The sequence below is a fragment of the Pundamilia nyererei genome, unplaced genomic scaffold (genome assembly GCF_000239375.1).
Source record: "Pundamilia nyererei isolate P.nyererei 1_Seehausen unplaced genomic scaffold, PunNye1.0 scaffold00043, whole genome shotgun sequence".
NCBI lineage: Eukaryota > Metazoa > Chordata > Actinopteri > Cichliformes > Cichlidae > Pundamilia > Pundamilia nyererei.
In genome coordinates, this window is record NW_005187444.1 from 3,418,898 (window position 1) to 3,435,875 (window position 16,978).

A 16,978-nucleotide genomic window follows, 5' to 3' on the forward strand; every position below is an offset into this window, starting at 1 on the left:
AGATCTGGTTTTCTCAAGGCTGAGATAAAAACATCAGATAGATGTAATAGATTTAATACATTTAGAAAATCCCTCTTTGATCTTTTTGACAAGCATGTTTTTGTTTGTCTGTAATTTGAGATACTATGTTTCTGGGTAAAGATATACTACACACAAAAATATACATTAAAAAATCAGCTCTCATCTTCAGCACAGGCAGCTGATGCCAGATTATGGTTTACTCAAACTGCCCAGTTGTAGTAACTGGATGGACTGAACAAAGACAGGTTTGCAGTGTCTCTAATTGTCATTTTGGTAGATGTAATTATTGTTGTCAGCAAACACACTTGTGAGCTGGTAAGTCTTTGAATTGCTGATCTGCAGCAGAGAGAAGAGGTAAATGTTACCTGCAGCGTCCTTCAAACAAAAAAAAGTATTTCTGTGGGAAGTATTTAAAACATTGCATATTTTCAAGGCACCTTGACAGTAAATGGAGTTTTCTTTTACCCCTTTCAGCTTAAGTACTATTTCTAAGGCTTTTCAGCCTGCCCATGATTGGAAATGTATACCCAATCTTTGTTAAATGTCTTTTGGTGTGTCAGCTGCCTTGGCAGCAAATAGTTTGCGAAAGAACAAGCAGCTCCTTAACACCCTAAAGAACCAGAGCCAAAATCTCTGTTCATTTTAATATTTACTGCCATTTGAGCACAGTAGGTGCCTGAACACGTTTAACTGCAGAAAGAGGTGAGTTTGTATTTTAAGACCTCTATTTGCCATTTTCAATAGACCCCTGCAGGGGTTGCAATGGAAATTTTTTATTTTGGATCTACTTTCTTTTGGCTTCCTCTTAGTATTTTTGTTTTATTCGACCTAATCCAGAACTTTTACATTTCAGTTCATCATACAGTGCAAAGTGTGTAACGCTTGATGTGCTAAATTATTTCAAATGGAGATGTTAAAGTATGCAGCCACTTGCTATAACCACCGCTGCAGCTCTTCTGTGTCGTGGCCTACTGCTCACTTATGAGCTTTCTGAAATCTATTAGCATAGCAGTTATTTAATTTTGGTTGGTTATCACAGATCGTACATTTTCCCCTTAATGCCTAGTGCATCATATTTCATACACAAGTTTTTTTTTTGAGTTTTTGAGACTTTAACAACATCGGTATGACCCCCCCCCCCCCCCCCCCAAAAAAAAAAAAAGCACAATAAATTGCACATTGCATTTCTAAGCAAACCAAACGTGTTTTATTCTTAAAAATTGACGGAAGGTTTAAAAAAACGAAACAACAAAACGCTTCAATTACAAAGAACTTGAATATTCTGGCCATAATTTCATGATTGAGACTTTAAATGATTATTACTTCCAATGCCAGCCAGTACCAAACTGAGATCTCAACATCCAGCTTTGTGTTTTAATGCCTCCTAAATTCATTCAATCACAAACAGCCCAGCAGAGCCCTGCCAGGAACATAGACCCTCTCATATGAGACTCACAGACAGTTTGGACTTCAACATTCTCCTCAACCATAAGAATGAACAGCAGCAAGGCCGTTAGATCCTCGCTCTCTATATTGTTGAAATAGGATACCTTATAATTACATCTATTGAACACGCTGCTTTGCACATGGCTTCTTGAGGCTCTTATTGACTTGAGAAGGGGGTTTATAAGAGTAAGTGAGGCTGTTGTCAACACTTGAATCGCTCATTTCTTTTTCCTATTTCCTGTTATTGTGGGACTAAATGATATTTGGCTATAAACAGTCTTGGAGCAAGAAGAGCAGCCATATAAGCTTCTGCTTCAACACATGTGGCTGTTCCAGAGGTACTTGAAGCCCTTGATTCTGAACCCCACATTCTCCTGCTAGTATCTGAGAACCTGTTTTCTGGCTTACGTTGATCATGTGGTGTCTGAGGCACGACACTGTGCTCTTGATGTGAACAGATTTTATTTTTGAAAATTTGGCTCATCCAAATTCAGACTTGCTGTCAGAAACACCCACATTCTCCTCGTGTGTCCATGACTTTTTCAGGAAGTTATTGCTTCACATGCTCAAAGTCTTCAATTTATTGATGCTTGTAAACAAAGGAGTTTGATTCTGTTGCTCCCCCTGAGGTATTAAGAGCACTGATGACTCATGCAGTGAAATTTCACCCTCCGGCATTGCACTTGTAAACCATTATTATCATTTTTAATTTGATCTTTCAACATAGACACGGCTGATTTTTCTGACTTTGGTTTTAACCTGTTCTTATTTTTGCATGCTTTTTTTCAGTGAGGGGGCCCTCGTGATATTTTCACTTACGGTTGCACCAGCCTTTGTGGCATTTTAAATGTGCACTGGTGGCTCTGATCAAAGCACAATCCACATCAATATCATTCAAGCACATGTAACTTCGGTTCAGTGTGTGTTGTGCTGTGACTGTCCTTCAGTGGTCCTGTTGGCATTAACCTGCATGTTAGCCACAAAAGTTATTCTCATTACATGTGAAAGATTTGCTACCAATCCACCTAAGCCGTTAAAGAACACAGTAGTTTAATACAATGCCTAGTTAGCACAATCATGCTTTTCACTCCATACGTCATAAAACCTCTGCACGTAGTGCAACACTCATTATAAGCTAATGTGTCATATGCGTAATCATAAGAACCAAAGTACAACCATGGCTGTAGCCACAGTCTGTCTTTTATCTGCCTCAGCGGCTGACAGCTAAGCAATCTAGCTCTTCTATCTATGCTGTGACTCATAGTGAGTGAATCTGCTGTGGCCACAATCAGTGGGGTCACTTACAAAATGCAGTATCAAAAAACAGCTTGGGCTCTCTCTATAGATCAGAGGGAAATCAAACTTTATTATGACACAATGAAAACTATTTGGTCTGTGGCTCTTTATTTGATCATTTCCTGTGCCAAAAGTATATTTCTTAAAAGTTGAATAAAACTAATCCGATCTTGTCGGATTTTGGAAAATGTTAGCGCCTGGTTAGTAGTTGGATAGCAGACTGTCTGGTCAGATCAATCCCCAGATATTTCTGTGTTCCCCATGTCTCAAAGAGCAAGATGGGCAAGATACTAAACCCCAAGTTTTCCCTGATGTATCCATCGGAGTGTGAGTGAGTTAGATAAAAGTGCTTTTGTATAGATAAAACCACTATGTGCATGTATGATAATGTGATTGACACTTAGTAGAAGAAAGTGCTTGAGTTCTCAGAAAGGAGTAGAAAGGAGCTATAGAAAGCCTGGTCCATAACCCCATAAACCTCCATTTCATCAACAGGTTGGGGATGCCAGTGCAAGATTGCTTCGAACTGTAAGCTCTCAGGCCTTTCATGCTTGGTTACTTGGTAGCTTGAAGGAGCAAAGACAGAGGGCAGGGTGGGTGAGTCAATTAGTGTGTGAAATAGATATCCTCTGCTTTTTTCCAGCCCAGCTCTGCCCTGAGCACAAAGTGTTCATCTGTCAGCAGTACCTAGACATGAGGAGAGTGCTCGCTGTTGTTTGTGCTAGCCTGGTGACCATCTCGTCTGATTATATGGTGCCTGAGGACTCTGAGGTAACTGTGTCATATCTCTATGGTGACTGAGAGCTTAATTCAATTCAATGGGTATGACACACTAGTTTTTTCCCCCTTTTAACCTTAGAATAAAGATTTTCTAGAAGCAGCCCAGTGCTTAACTATTTTTTTTTTGCATTTCTAATAACCCAAGATTTTGTGCCTATACAAATGGCAACTAAAATAATAATAATAATGATAAAAAACATTGGAAGATGTATTCTTCCCAAAAAGGACACAAAACTACGCCAGTCTCCAGGCGTAGATTTGTGTTTGATCAAAACCAATTTGTAAGTGTTTAAAGACCCTAACTAGATGTGAAACTGTTGGAAATGTGGCAAGCAGCCCTATGATTTCAAATCCTATGATTTGCATAAGAAGATACCCTTCCTTAGTCAGCGCTGTTGCTAGGCTTTATTTATAAGACAATCAAATCCTAAACAAATGGTGCCGAAAAACCCGACGACAGTGTTTTTAGTTATTTAAAGTATTAGCTTTTATTATGAAAGTCAAGATGTACATTATTCTTTATAATAGCTTACGTTTTAAGTGGTTAAAACACAGGGCGTGCGAATTGAATTTGGTGGATAGTGAATCTAGTGTTTGATTAGGCAGGTAGCGAATAGTGATTTGTCACAAAATTACATCTGAAAAATACAAACCCATTTCCAAATAAGCTGGAACGTTGTGAAAATTGCAAACAAAAACAATGCAGTGATAAGCAAATCTCATAAACCCATATTTAATTAACAAGAGGATACACGTTCAATGCTTAAACTGAGAAAAATGTGGCTTTTTAAGAAAAAGATATTAGCTCATTTTGAAATTGACTACAGCAACACATCTCTGCATGACAAAAAAGTTGGAAGAGAGCCACGTTTATGCTGTGTAGCTTCCCCTAAGTCTGTAAACATGTGGGAACTCAGGAGAACTGTTGCTGGACTCGTGGGAGAGGAATGTTTTCCCATTCTTATTTGATATAAGATTCTTTGTCTTCTTTGTCATATTTTTGGCTTCACATGTTTTCAGACTGTGTCATTTTACTGACCTGTTGCCAAATTATCTGAAAAATGTCCCACCAGCTATTTATGTACCAGAAATTGTTGTAACTTGAATTTCGTTTGCCCTTCACCAACTTTTCTGAGACATGCTGCTGTCACCAAATCCAAAATGAGATAATATTTTCATGAAATATTAAAATGTTTGAAATGTTTACGAGCAAAATGGGTTTACAAGATTTGCAGATCTCATGAACCCATTGCATTTTATTTTTACTTGAATTTTACACAATGTCCCAAAATTCTGGTAACTGGTAGTTTGGTAACTACAGTAAATAAATAAGCTTTTCTTTTACAATTGTGCCTTTCTCAGTAATTACTTATATTACTTGCAGAAGCATAAGGTGCTGCGAAAAAATATTTGCCTCCTTCCTGATATCTTATATTTCTGCATATTTGTCACACTGTTTTAAACATTAGACAAAGATAACCCGGGTAAATACAAAATCCACTTTTTAAATGATGATTTTATCTATTAAGGTAAAATAACTAAATGCAACAAGGTCTTGTGTCAAAAACGAAGCCCCTAAACCCAATAACAGGTTGTGCCAATCTTAGCAGCATGGACTGCAATTACACATTAGCAATAACTGGCAATGAGTCCTTCACATCACTGTGGAGGAACTTTGTTCTACTCTTCTTTGCAGAATTGTTTTAATTAAGCCCCACTGGAATATTTTTGAGCATGAACTAATTGAGATGTTATGCCAAAACATCTCAATTAGATTTCAGTTTGGACTCCTTGTGAGCTCATTGCTCATTGTGTGTATTTAAGCCATTCAGTGGCGTACTTTGGATCATTGTCCTGCTGCATAACCTCAGTGCACTTGAGTTCCAGATGATGCCGTCTGCCAGGATAGAGTCTGTTTGGTAAAGAGTTGCCAAAGCCTTGATGCAGGAAAGCAGCCCTAGACCATCACACTACCACCACTGCGTTTGACTGTTGGTATGATGTTTTCCTTATGAAATGCTGTGCTACCTTTTACGTCAGGTGTAACAGGATGCAAACCTTTCAGAAAGTTCTGCTTTTGTCTAATCAATCCACAGAATATTCGGGAATCAAGTTGTTTTTGTTAGATGTGACACAAGGTTTTGGGTTCTTTTTGGTCAGCAGTGATTTTCACCTTGGAACTCTGCAATGGATGCCATTTTTATCTATTCTCTTTCTTAGTGTTGAATCATGAAAGCCTTAGAAATGACTTTGTAGCCCTTTCTAGACGGAAAGATGTCATCTAATCACAGTTAAATAATGATATATCAAGAAGGGGCAATTACCATTTGAAATCGGGCGAACTAGGTTTGTATTTACAGAATAGTCAAGAACAGTGTTTAAAGTATATTTTTCTTTTACAAATACTACATCAAAACTATTATCTTTTTGTTTTAATATAAAACATTGTTAATAGCCTTAAGTGTGTAAGAAGTGCAACTTAATAAATAGCTTGAGGACTTTACAAAAAGCAAAAAGCTTATTTACTATCATCTAAAGTGACAAATCTAAACATCTAAAAATTGGTCTTTGCATCTCTGTTGGCAATTAAAAATGGGAAAACCTTCTATCAATAATGTAGGATTATAAGTAGCGCACGCACAGCCTCAGTTAGTGTCTTGCATGTATTATTTCATGTTACACTGATACCTAACCATCTGTTACTTTGATACCTGAGAAAATTATTCATATTAAACAAGGATATGTTTTGCATCTTGCAAACTCTTTGCAAAAACATTTTTGACCAATTTTCTGTGAACACGCTTAAGAATCAACCACAGTACTGTTGTATTAATTTGTTGGAACCCAAGTTGACATTTCTTACATTCTTCTTTTTGGCATGGTGTGATGACGATGCAACAAAGTTCCGGAGACACTAAAAATTGCAGAAAATGTGTCTTTTTGCTAATTTTGCAAGCACAGAGCATGAAACAAAGAGCACATGTGAGGAGTAAAAAACTGCAGCTGGTGACTGAAGAAGAACACATTGCTGAGTGAACCGGGTTCTTCAAACGTCTGTGTCCAGCGGGGGAGGGAAATCGAGACACGGTGACAGAGAGTCCTGACTGTGTGTGGAGCTAATCCCAGTGTCTGAGTCTGTGTCTGTAATGTCTAGAGGGGACAGGGTGTGTTTGAGTTTCACTGTCTGAGAAATGCCGCACTGGGTCTCACTTTTCCCTTGGACTGTTATGGGCTGCTCCTCCTCTGTGCTGTCCGTGATTTGCAATGAGCTCAGCTGGGCGGCTAGCTGCCAGCACTCTTGATCCTTAGAAACCAGTGTATTGTCAAAGTACTTTATCTGCTTGTCTATTTCAGCAGCTTGGTTGTGAATGGAAACACCGGTGAAGAGGCTGTGATTCAGTTCGCCCCGCAGCCTCTCGATTTCAGCAGTATAAAATGCTTCGTCTGTGTCAGCGGGGATCCAGGAACCAGTGGCCATTCCTTCCTGGTCTTCATCTTGAGCAAGAGCGAGGCTGGCCTTCCTAAGCTCAGCGTCAATTTCATGGGACAACTGGAGGATGAGTTCCTGGTGCCTCTGAACCTCCATGTCCAGTTGTACAACCCCATCGCTGGTGTACAAGTATTCTTGCAGCTGCTCCTCAATGTGTGCCTCGGAATTTGGACTGCAGGCCTGAGCCAAGGAAGTCTCCGACTTGGTTTCTTGCTGGACTTGCAGCTCAATCCGCTCAATCTCTGAATCTAGCTCCCTTATCCGCTGGATCTGCTCTCTAATTGTGTGGTCCTGGTTGAGAATAAGTTGCACCATCTGGTCGATCTCCTCTGCACCTAGGGAGCTTTTGCTCTCCATATGAAGTTTCTCCAGTTTTCGGAAAGCTTTTTTTACCATGCGCTTTTGCTTTTCCGCTGGCAGAGACTGGGAATACTGAGCACGACCGTGCTCACATCGCTTCAGCTTGGCCCCTTTGGACTTTCCACCTTTCTTAGCAGGCTGAGGCACGAAATCACTGGTTTTAACTAGAATAAACTGTATGAAGGGCCTCTGATCACCCCAAGCATACCAGAGTCTCAGTATTCTGGTAAGAGGTGGCAAAGCTCTCTCGAAACCCTTCCACCGTTCAACGAGACAGAAGTCTTTGGGTTCTCCATCCAGTAGCCGCTTGCTCTCTGGGACTGACTTGTGATCATCCAGTAATGCCTGAATCATATCTGCACATGTCGTATGCTTTGTTACTCCACAGACAACCTTCTCTTCATTGCAGACAGTAACTTGGATCTCCTTTCCTACCACAGGCTCTGCATCTTTTGTCCTATGCAGAAGACAGAAAAACAAAAGTTACAACTTTGGCTATGCATGAAAACTTGGAAATGCTTTCTTAAGTTAATGCTCTACAATGTTTACACTCTGTGACATTAAAATATAACCCTTCATGTTTCATTGCATTAAGGCGGGTTTGGATTGCTGGTCGTGTTTCCTTCCCCTCACCTCCAACCAGTTGGGGCAGATGGCTGACCCCCACTGAGCCTGGTTCTGCCGCAGGTTTCTTCCTGTAAATATGGAGTTTTTCCTTCCCACAGTCACTAAAGTGCGACATCTGATTTTTGAAGTTTTCTCTGTTTTCTCTGTATTATTGTAAGTCTTTAACTTGGTGTTGTGTTTTGGTGCTTTATAAATTGAATTGGAATACATTTTTAGTGATAGTAGTAGTTATGTTCACAAATTCAATTCTAGACACGTGCATTTGGGGATTAGAAATGCTCCTTTCTAGACAGCAGTTCAACAAAAGGGTTAAAAAAAATGTAGTTAGATAAATAATCCCAAAAGGAAATTTAGACAGCCATATTTCAACATACTTCCCGTCTGAAGTAAAATAAGTCTCTCTCTCTATAATACTTTAAAAGTTGTTTTCCTATTCTAAGTTGTATGTTTTTATGAATGCATCCTTATTTGATGGCTTTCCATTAGGTCAATGAGCAGAAAACTACATTCAGTCATTTTGTGCTTCCTGGCTTGATTCTATTACTGTTTCTCATCGTCCTACTCATCAGAGATGATCACTTAATGGTTCGGTTCTGAGCTATTTAACCTCAAGGCCCTCATTAAGTTTTTGCATGGATCGTAAAACCTGTTCAAAAATTGACCTCTGATGGGCCGAAGATATTCATTTTTTACATCCTTAATGAACCACCGGTAATATTCAGGACCTAATATCCAGTCATTAAATGATAGGCACCAGCAATGCAGACGGCCACAAATAAGAAGATAACATCACCAGACATTTAAATCTGATTTCAGGATAAAGAATGATGTATCACTCTATTATTTATATGAAAGATAACATGTTAGGAACATTCTGCGATTCATGTGTTTCATTAGGGAAACTCTGACTGCCAAGTTTCTGTCTTGGTGAATTATTTAAAGTTAAATTCTAGTCTTCAGGGAAAAATAAGTGACACATAATACTCCTATAATTGCAGACAGTTTAATCGCAAAGAAACCCAGAGAAAGATTATCCACATAAAAATCACAGACACAAAAAAGTAGAACTCCTCCTTTGATGGTTAAACTGCAGACTGATTTTTGTGGGTTAAAGGAGTGTTGGTCTGTGGTTTTTCAACCCAAAAGACAATACTTCTTTAATCAGTCCACAGTAATAGAGAAAAACATTCTAATCCTGGATAATATCACATCTACGAATAAAAAAAGGTTGAAAAAATTAGCCTTAAATAACAAAAGCAGAAAACATCAACAAGGAAATCTGGCTGTAGCTTGTCAGGAAATTTGATATAGTGACACTGATGGGTAAAAGGAATGGGCCAACACACTTGTCTGGAAGTGGGATTTTCATCTAAGCCTTTTAAAATTATATTTCACTTTACTATCTAGATAAATCTGAAGTCTTATCGATATTTACAATGTATTAAAACAGACTTTGGGATTAAAATCAAGTCCTTTGTTTAGCCCAGCTATCAAAGTTCAGTGTTGTTCCTCAGGTTGGTATGCAGCAACGTCTTCACACCTAAACCCTACATCATGTACCTGCTTTGCCTTTATTTGTTCTGATAACCTTGGCCGAATGCAACTTATGCTAACTTACGTCACCAATGCGGGAGGAAGCAAAAAAACCAACCAACCAAACCAAAAAAAACAAAAAACAAGCCACATCCTATTAAGATAGGATACCCCAACCTGCATGTCTAAGACATTGTGTATATTATTCAAAGGGAGAAAGAGGCTTATCTCTCAGTTTGTAGATTTGACAGACTGATACCACAATGTATTGGTTCCCACATAACACATGAACACCCAACTGGAGCATAGTGTAAACATCTGGCGAATAAGGTCTCAGGAATGCAATTCATAGGTTGGTTAATGGTTATTGAGACTCTTGGAGAAAACCGGAGCAAAGCAAATACCTGAGCTATGTGTAGGCCAAACAATTCCAACATGCCTCAAGCATTTAATAGACAACAATCCTTGTTGCTTTGACCATGGAATTTCCAACTTCACCCAATACAACACAGCCCCAGTGCTACTGCTGCACAGGAAAGAAAACAGGCGGTGTACCCAGTACACCGTACATAGTGGCCACATGCTTAAAAAATGAGCTTATCTGACACAACAGCTCAACATCATAGAGCAGTCAATATGTGTTAGGGCATGAACCATGGCATCAACTGTGGCAAGTTTGTGGTGTGTTTGAAAAAGTCTTATTATAATATAATACAATACATTAGTTCACTTTTTAACCCATTACTTTTATTAAACATAGTGTCGTTGTCAGCTTAAATTAAAATGCTATGTACAAAACAAATTCATTTGGATGAATTACGAGTGGTAAACCTGACCAATTATGCATATTTTATTTATTATTGATAAAACAATACTTAAAGGTTACTTTCACATGTGCATTAATGGGTCAAAACCTCTCCCACCTTCTCAGCATGTGATGAGGAATCCAAAAATCAGAGCAATTTCATTATATGGGGCCAAAAAATATTTTGTGAGCCACTGTTATACTGTATTGCAAGGATGAAAGAATGGCTGAGGCAAGAAGTGCAAGGGCACGAAAGAAGAAAGGTAAAGGAAAAGGGAACAAAATCATAATTACATGTTCAGTGCAGCATAGCTATACTACACATCTGTAAATACACAATGCAGATGTTTCCAATAAACCTGAACCTGTCACACACTGTCCTCATTTCTAATCTTGCAGGCGAATAAACATGCTGTACATACACTGGCTATTTCAGAAAGGGTGACCCAAGGCCACAGCTGTGCAGGAAGACAGTACAGTTAGGCAGGGAAACACCTGTATTTGTCTCAGGCCACAATCACCAGCACTCAGGCAACATCCTGCCACTATAGTTTTATGCACTGTAGGAGGAAGGGAGGAAAAGAGATTCCATGTTGCTCACTATGGTTACTTTTAATTTTCATTCTACTGTGAAGAAAGAGCTAACAGTTTCTATTATGCGTTATCACTGGAACACATTGGAATTGAAAGCAAAAGATTTATTTGGACGAAAAAGAAATAAATATTTCATTTATTCATGAGAATGACTTTTATGAGTCTAATTTAGTTTCCAAATTAGTTAAAGGCATATTTATTGTTAGAGTTCTTTGATTGTTAAGGTGCAGATACACATGCTGCAACTAATGCCAGTGTGAATTGACTTGGAGAATGTCTAAACACTGTAGCTTATGCAATACAGCCAAAATGGCAAAGCCTCAATGATTCCCAGCAGTTAGTAGATGTGAAGTCTGTGTCCTGCTGTGGCAGAACTTATTGAAAGCTCTTGGTATCCTGCTTTGCATTTCTGCAGCTAACAGCATTATCACTTACATTTAAGGCCCCTGTAAGCCTCGGGGTTGTGAGTCAACTGCTAGTACATCAAAATCCACATAAACTCCCAGCAATTCCTGGAAGTTTTCTGTCACTGACACAACCTTGTAAACAGTACCTAACTTGCACTTTTATGGCTTTTTACATTGCTTCCTATTGAGGAAAACAGCAATTTTTATCAGGGTACTAAAGGGTATTAAAGACGGCTGTACACTAGCCCCTCAGCCTAAACGATAGCATATTTTTTCTTTAAAGCTCTACCTCATAGAACAATGATTCTTCTGCTGTGTTTATTTTGGAAAGAATACTGCAGGAATATGACTCCATTAATGGCAACTTGAATTGTGCTGGCTTAGCCTCACAGACATCACCACTTTGACTTACTGTACTGGCTGAAATGTGGTTAACCAGAACTTTGCGGTGTTTTTTAACAGCAAACAATTAGATGCATGGTAAACCATTAGGACTCTGACAAGAGATACACAAGTAGTGCATGCACCGCTGCGCTGATTGCATCGCACCACATACTTTATGAGGGCTGTCACTTTGGGTGCCATTTGATATTCATAGCTTGGGATTACACAGCAGTTCCAGACGCAGCAAATGAGGGTGCCTTCATAGGTCACACTGCTGGGTGGTAAATGACAAAGCTGACACTGATAGTGTAATGAACTCAAAGCTAATGTTGAATTACAGCTTCAGATGACACATACTTTCAAGAAAAACTAAAATATAAAGCCCTTATGGGTGAAGACGGATGTTGCACGGCAACTGGCACAGTACAGGTTCGACTTTAAATTCACACTTGAATGAACCCGAGAAACCTGAGCAGACCCACTTGACCTCACCTTGAACTTAGAGGCAGAGATATCCAGTTAGAACTGGGATGTGTGGGAGGAAACTACCCACACGTCTAAGTTCAGTTTAACCTTAAATTATAGGAATTTCCGTACCAGCTTCTGTGTAGGATGATTACGTTACGGCTGCATTGCGGTAGCATATTGTAATGCTCATAATGACAACCTGGAAGGAATTAACAGTTCCCACTTGTGTGATAAGTTTGCAAGGTACAAGTTACCACAGAGGCCTGTATGCTGGTGGTTTGAGCAAGTCATAGCAAATGACAGAGTTATAGCTCTAAAGTGTCCCGACATGTTTTGGCAGATCAATGACGAAAAAGAGATGCAAATATGCTCAACAGAAACAAAGCTTTGATAGCAGATAGGCAAACATGTCCTTTAGCCTCTGCTGTCAACACGTCTCACTATGGAATCGTGAGTATATTTGGATTTGATTATATTTGCTGCTGATAAGATCACAGGTTTGCTTTTACAGCTCAAAACAGTCCTGAGTGAAACGATCAAACTTACCCCAGATAGATTAATTCACCTTCTATGCAGCATCAACCAATTTAAAATTAAAATCTGTGTGATTTATGCTAACGCCTTCATTTTGTTTGTGGTTTTCATAGCTGTAATACCTCATAATTAGCACTTAACACGAGGTTGATGAAAAAGTCATGAATTTTACTGGCATCTTGATCTGTTCAGTTAAGCCAAGCTAAGTACAATCAAATAAGTAAACATAAATCCTCAAATCACAAATGCTAACCTCAAGTTGAAACCAGAAAAAAAGGCCTATGTGCAATCCAACATTTCTTACTTACTCATCCTGATTTTATGACTATGATAATGCTGACTGGAAGAACAAGTTCTGATAAAAAGTTGTGGCTGACTGGATCAACTAGAGATGAAGTGAAGACATTTTTCAGCTGTATTTCCTTTAAAAGGAAACTGAATGTGCGCTGCAGGATATGACACAATGCACTGCAGACTCATGACCTCTGCACTTTTTTTTCCTTCAAAAACATAAATGTCAATAATATCAGACAAGTGAAAGGGGACAATAAGAAGCTTGCATTTGCATTTCCTACACTAATCAAAGTTTCTCTTTCTTCGAGACCAACACTTGTAGTTTATCTAACAAATTATAGGTTTGACTGGTGTATATAAAACAATAGGGGTTTACTAAAAAAGGTAAGATATAGAAATCCAAGCCAAAACAAATAAATCATACTAGTCTAAAGTATCTACAAAGTGTCTGTCTGGCTTGGCTTTAACACAGAGAATGCAGAAGAGAAACTATTGGATGCTGGACAGGAGACGTTTCCTCTTGTTCTTATCTGAGGATGAGAATGAGGGATTGCTGAGGAAATAATGTGACTTTTCTATCTGGATATGTTGATCTCTGGGAAGACTCCTTCCCTGATAAGCATCTGTGAGCAGAGACACAACACACCCTGTTTGTTCCTTTCCTATGTGAAATCGCCCACCCCTATTATCTTTTGCCCACAGGAAGTATCTAAATCACCATAACAACCCTTTCTCATTAAAAGAAATGACTTCCCCTGTCCTTTTTAAACACAAACTGTCTTTTTTTTTATTGCTTTCAGCAGCCTGCAAATTTGTATTAATCTAGCAATGTTAAAAACTAATTAACAATGCTATAGTGGTGGCTTAGTGCAAGTGGTCACTACATTGCTTTGGTCACATAATTCTGAGGCTTGTATTTCCTGTTGTTTGAAGGATCAGACTCCCTGATTTTAGTATGGAATATTCCAATATTTTTTACATTTACCAAATCAACATTAACGTTTTCTTATTTTGTGAATATTTTGATGCTTCGGCTTGCTCCGACTGCACATGTTGTCAACATCCAGCTCGAAGTTTCACCTCGAGTAGGAGCCGGCCTCAGGTGTCTCCGAAGTGAAGCGTTTGACATGTATAAAGATCTAAACACTTGAGATAATTATAGGTGCCTCGATGATAATTACTATGCAAGAAAAAAAAAATAAGACAGCCACTGGAGACAACTTCAGTCAGACTGTTTGAAGTTATCAAAGATAATTCATCTCAGCTCTGTGTGATGTGAAAATGCATCAATTCTGCTGATGGTGCCTCTGTCAAAGTGTTGTAATTTAGCACTGTACACTACCATACCTCTCAGCGTTGTTGCTGTGTTTGGTGTTAATTGAGACCCTTAATGAGTAAAGCTAATTAAAACCCTTTAACTTTCCTTATCTTGATCTTGGCAGCAAGGGATTCAATCATGACCTAGATACTCAGAAAGAGAACTCTGTTTACCAGCTCTGCACAACAAAAGTCTGTAGTCAACAAAAGAAGCAGAATGTCTACACCAATAACAGACGACAGCTTGTGGATCAGTAACTCTACTTTCCTCCTTGCCTTTACAGAACTGTAGCTGGACCCCAGCTGCAGAGAGAAGCACATCAAAAGGCCAAGCTACGCTCTTAGGGAAATTGCAAAAAGCAAATTATGGTAATACAGATGACATGATCTCTACTACTTTGTATGTGTACATATGTGTGTGCGTTTTTTATAATAGCAGAAGAAAGTCCAAACGTTTACAAGCTAATGTACAGTAGGCCTGCAGTGTTGTAAACAAACAAAGACCACCACTAAAAGGCACATCACTCATTGGCACACTGATACAATCGTCCATGTATAGTTACATTAAAAATGTAACATGAAAAATCTTAACATGTGCACACACGGACAGGTTCGCCAAAACTGGCTTTTAATTAGTAAAATTAATATATATTACTCCCCAAATAGTATTAAGGAAATTAAGAATGAATTGGTTTAAGATAGTAATAACCTTGATGAAAAAAAGGACGCTCAAAATCTCATATTCCACGGAAGTGTATATTATTTCCTTGGAATTCAGTATGGAGGTTTGTCAGTTTTTCTAACTGGACCGGGGAGACATCATTTTTTAAAACAATAATAATAGTCAAAAAGATGATATGCAGAACTAAATTAACAACTTCACTGCGTTTTATTTTGTGCTGCTCATTCGTAGTTCGATGCGCGCCGAGTTGAGCGTAAATCGTCTCCCTCACGCATTTCATTGTAACGTCTTTTTTCTAATGCTCGAAGTTGGGGGAAAACACACTCAACAGGTTTAAAGAAAGCTCATACTCATCTGATCAAGTTACCTGTTTTTCATTCGGGCTTTAAGGAAGTTTTTTCCAAATGGAGCCATGACTCAGAAGCACAAGAAAACAGACCGGCGATCCAAAGTGAGTTACAGTCCAGGCATGGTAGGACGTCGGACACTTATCGGAATGTTTCAGAAAAGTTGACGGGTGTCCCGGGTGCAACTCTATCCGCCCCATCCGAAAAGCGGAGGGAGGTGTTTCCTACAGCCAAACGAGATTTAATGGTGAAACTCTGCCCCCTTCCACCTGCAGGAACAACCTGAACGACTAAACGAAACACTTTCTTCAAAAGGATACTCATACGAAATAACGTAACAATTAAAAACATTGTAGATTATGTTGAAATATTAGCGGAACTATAATCTAAAATATAGAGCAGATAAGGCACAGAATAACAGCATTTCTTTTCATGTATCCACCCTGCTGACGACATAAAAAAAAGCTGTAATGTAACGTTACAACATGTTCACATTACAACCCAGGAAAATGTAACATGTTGGGGTTTGATAAATGGTCTTCCTTTCTGGATCAACAAATGTTACATTGAGATGAAACAGCCTGTTTAAAAAAAAAAAAGTCTAAGAGTGTTTGACGCTGTAAATCTCTCAAAGAGCACGTGGTTTTTCAAGCTGTCCTAACACATATTGAAATTATTTAATTGTTTTTGGGGGTTAATTACTAAATAGGGTAGCCACAAAAACACACAGCTAAAACAACTGACTGAGCATTACTTAAACTCATCGTTGAAAGTGATTTTAACATTAGTGTAGATGCTGAGAGCAACAGCCTCCACACTGTATGTGATTTAAACACAATTAGCTTCTTTCAGAATGTAAATGAACTGACTGGTCATTTTAAAAACACTCTGAATCTTGTCCTGACATATGGTACATCATAGAAACTGAGTATTTAACAGTATTCCCTGAAAACATGTCTTGTCTGACCATTTTTTAAATTTAAATTTACAATAATGGGAATACATTTCATTACAGTGGAGGTCTCTCTGAAAGTGCTGTAACAAAGTTTAAAGACATGATCCTTGCACTGTTATCTTCATTAATACCATGTACTGACTCATGATGCGAGCAGCTACCTGAATCTTACTCCTTCAGAGACAGATTATCTTGTTACCTATGTAACAGCCCAACTATGACTCAACAAATCAGAGAAACGTACAGCTTTGTATAAGTCACACCTGTCTTAAAGCAGGCAACTTTTAAACTAGGGAGGAAATGGCATTTCACTAAATTAGAAGACCTTCTTCTGATCTGGAAAAAATACTTTGCTACTCTTTAAAAAGCCCTCAACGATTAGACATCTGATAGAGGAAAACAGTTTCTGTTCAGCAGAGCAGCCAGGCAAAGAGTCAGAGCTCTGCTGACCCAAGTATTCCTTTGACCTTAACTGCTAACGACTTCATGAATTTCTTTACAAATAAAATTAACCATTAGGGGAAAATTCTTCTGGGTTCTGGGCTGGGATCAATACTATTGACAGCACATGCTTCCCTTAGACAATGTTAGTAGAAATAACTGCAAAAACTTTCATTGCTATGTTGATAAAACTCAGT

The 16,978-nt window shown here is 38.6% G+C and overlaps 1 protein-coding gene across 1 annotated transcript; it reads right to left on the reverse strand.

The window, feature by feature from the left end:
* Nucleotides 1-1,248: 1,248 nt before the first annotated feature.
* Nucleotides 1,249-15,527, reverse strand: rassf9 (Ras association domain family member 9). Its single transcript, XM_005731550.1, has 2 exons — nucleotides 15,406-15,527; nucleotides 1,249-7,850 (listed from the first exon to the last, which is right to left on the reverse strand). Exons 1-2 carry the CDS (start codon nucleotides 15,450-15,452, stop codon nucleotides 6,590-6,592), a joined length of 1,308 nt encoding a protein of 435 aa, XP_005731607.1. The 5' UTR covers nucleotides 15,453-15,527; the 3' UTR covers nucleotides 1,249-6,589.
* Nucleotides 15,528-16,978: the final 1,451 nt, after the last annotated feature.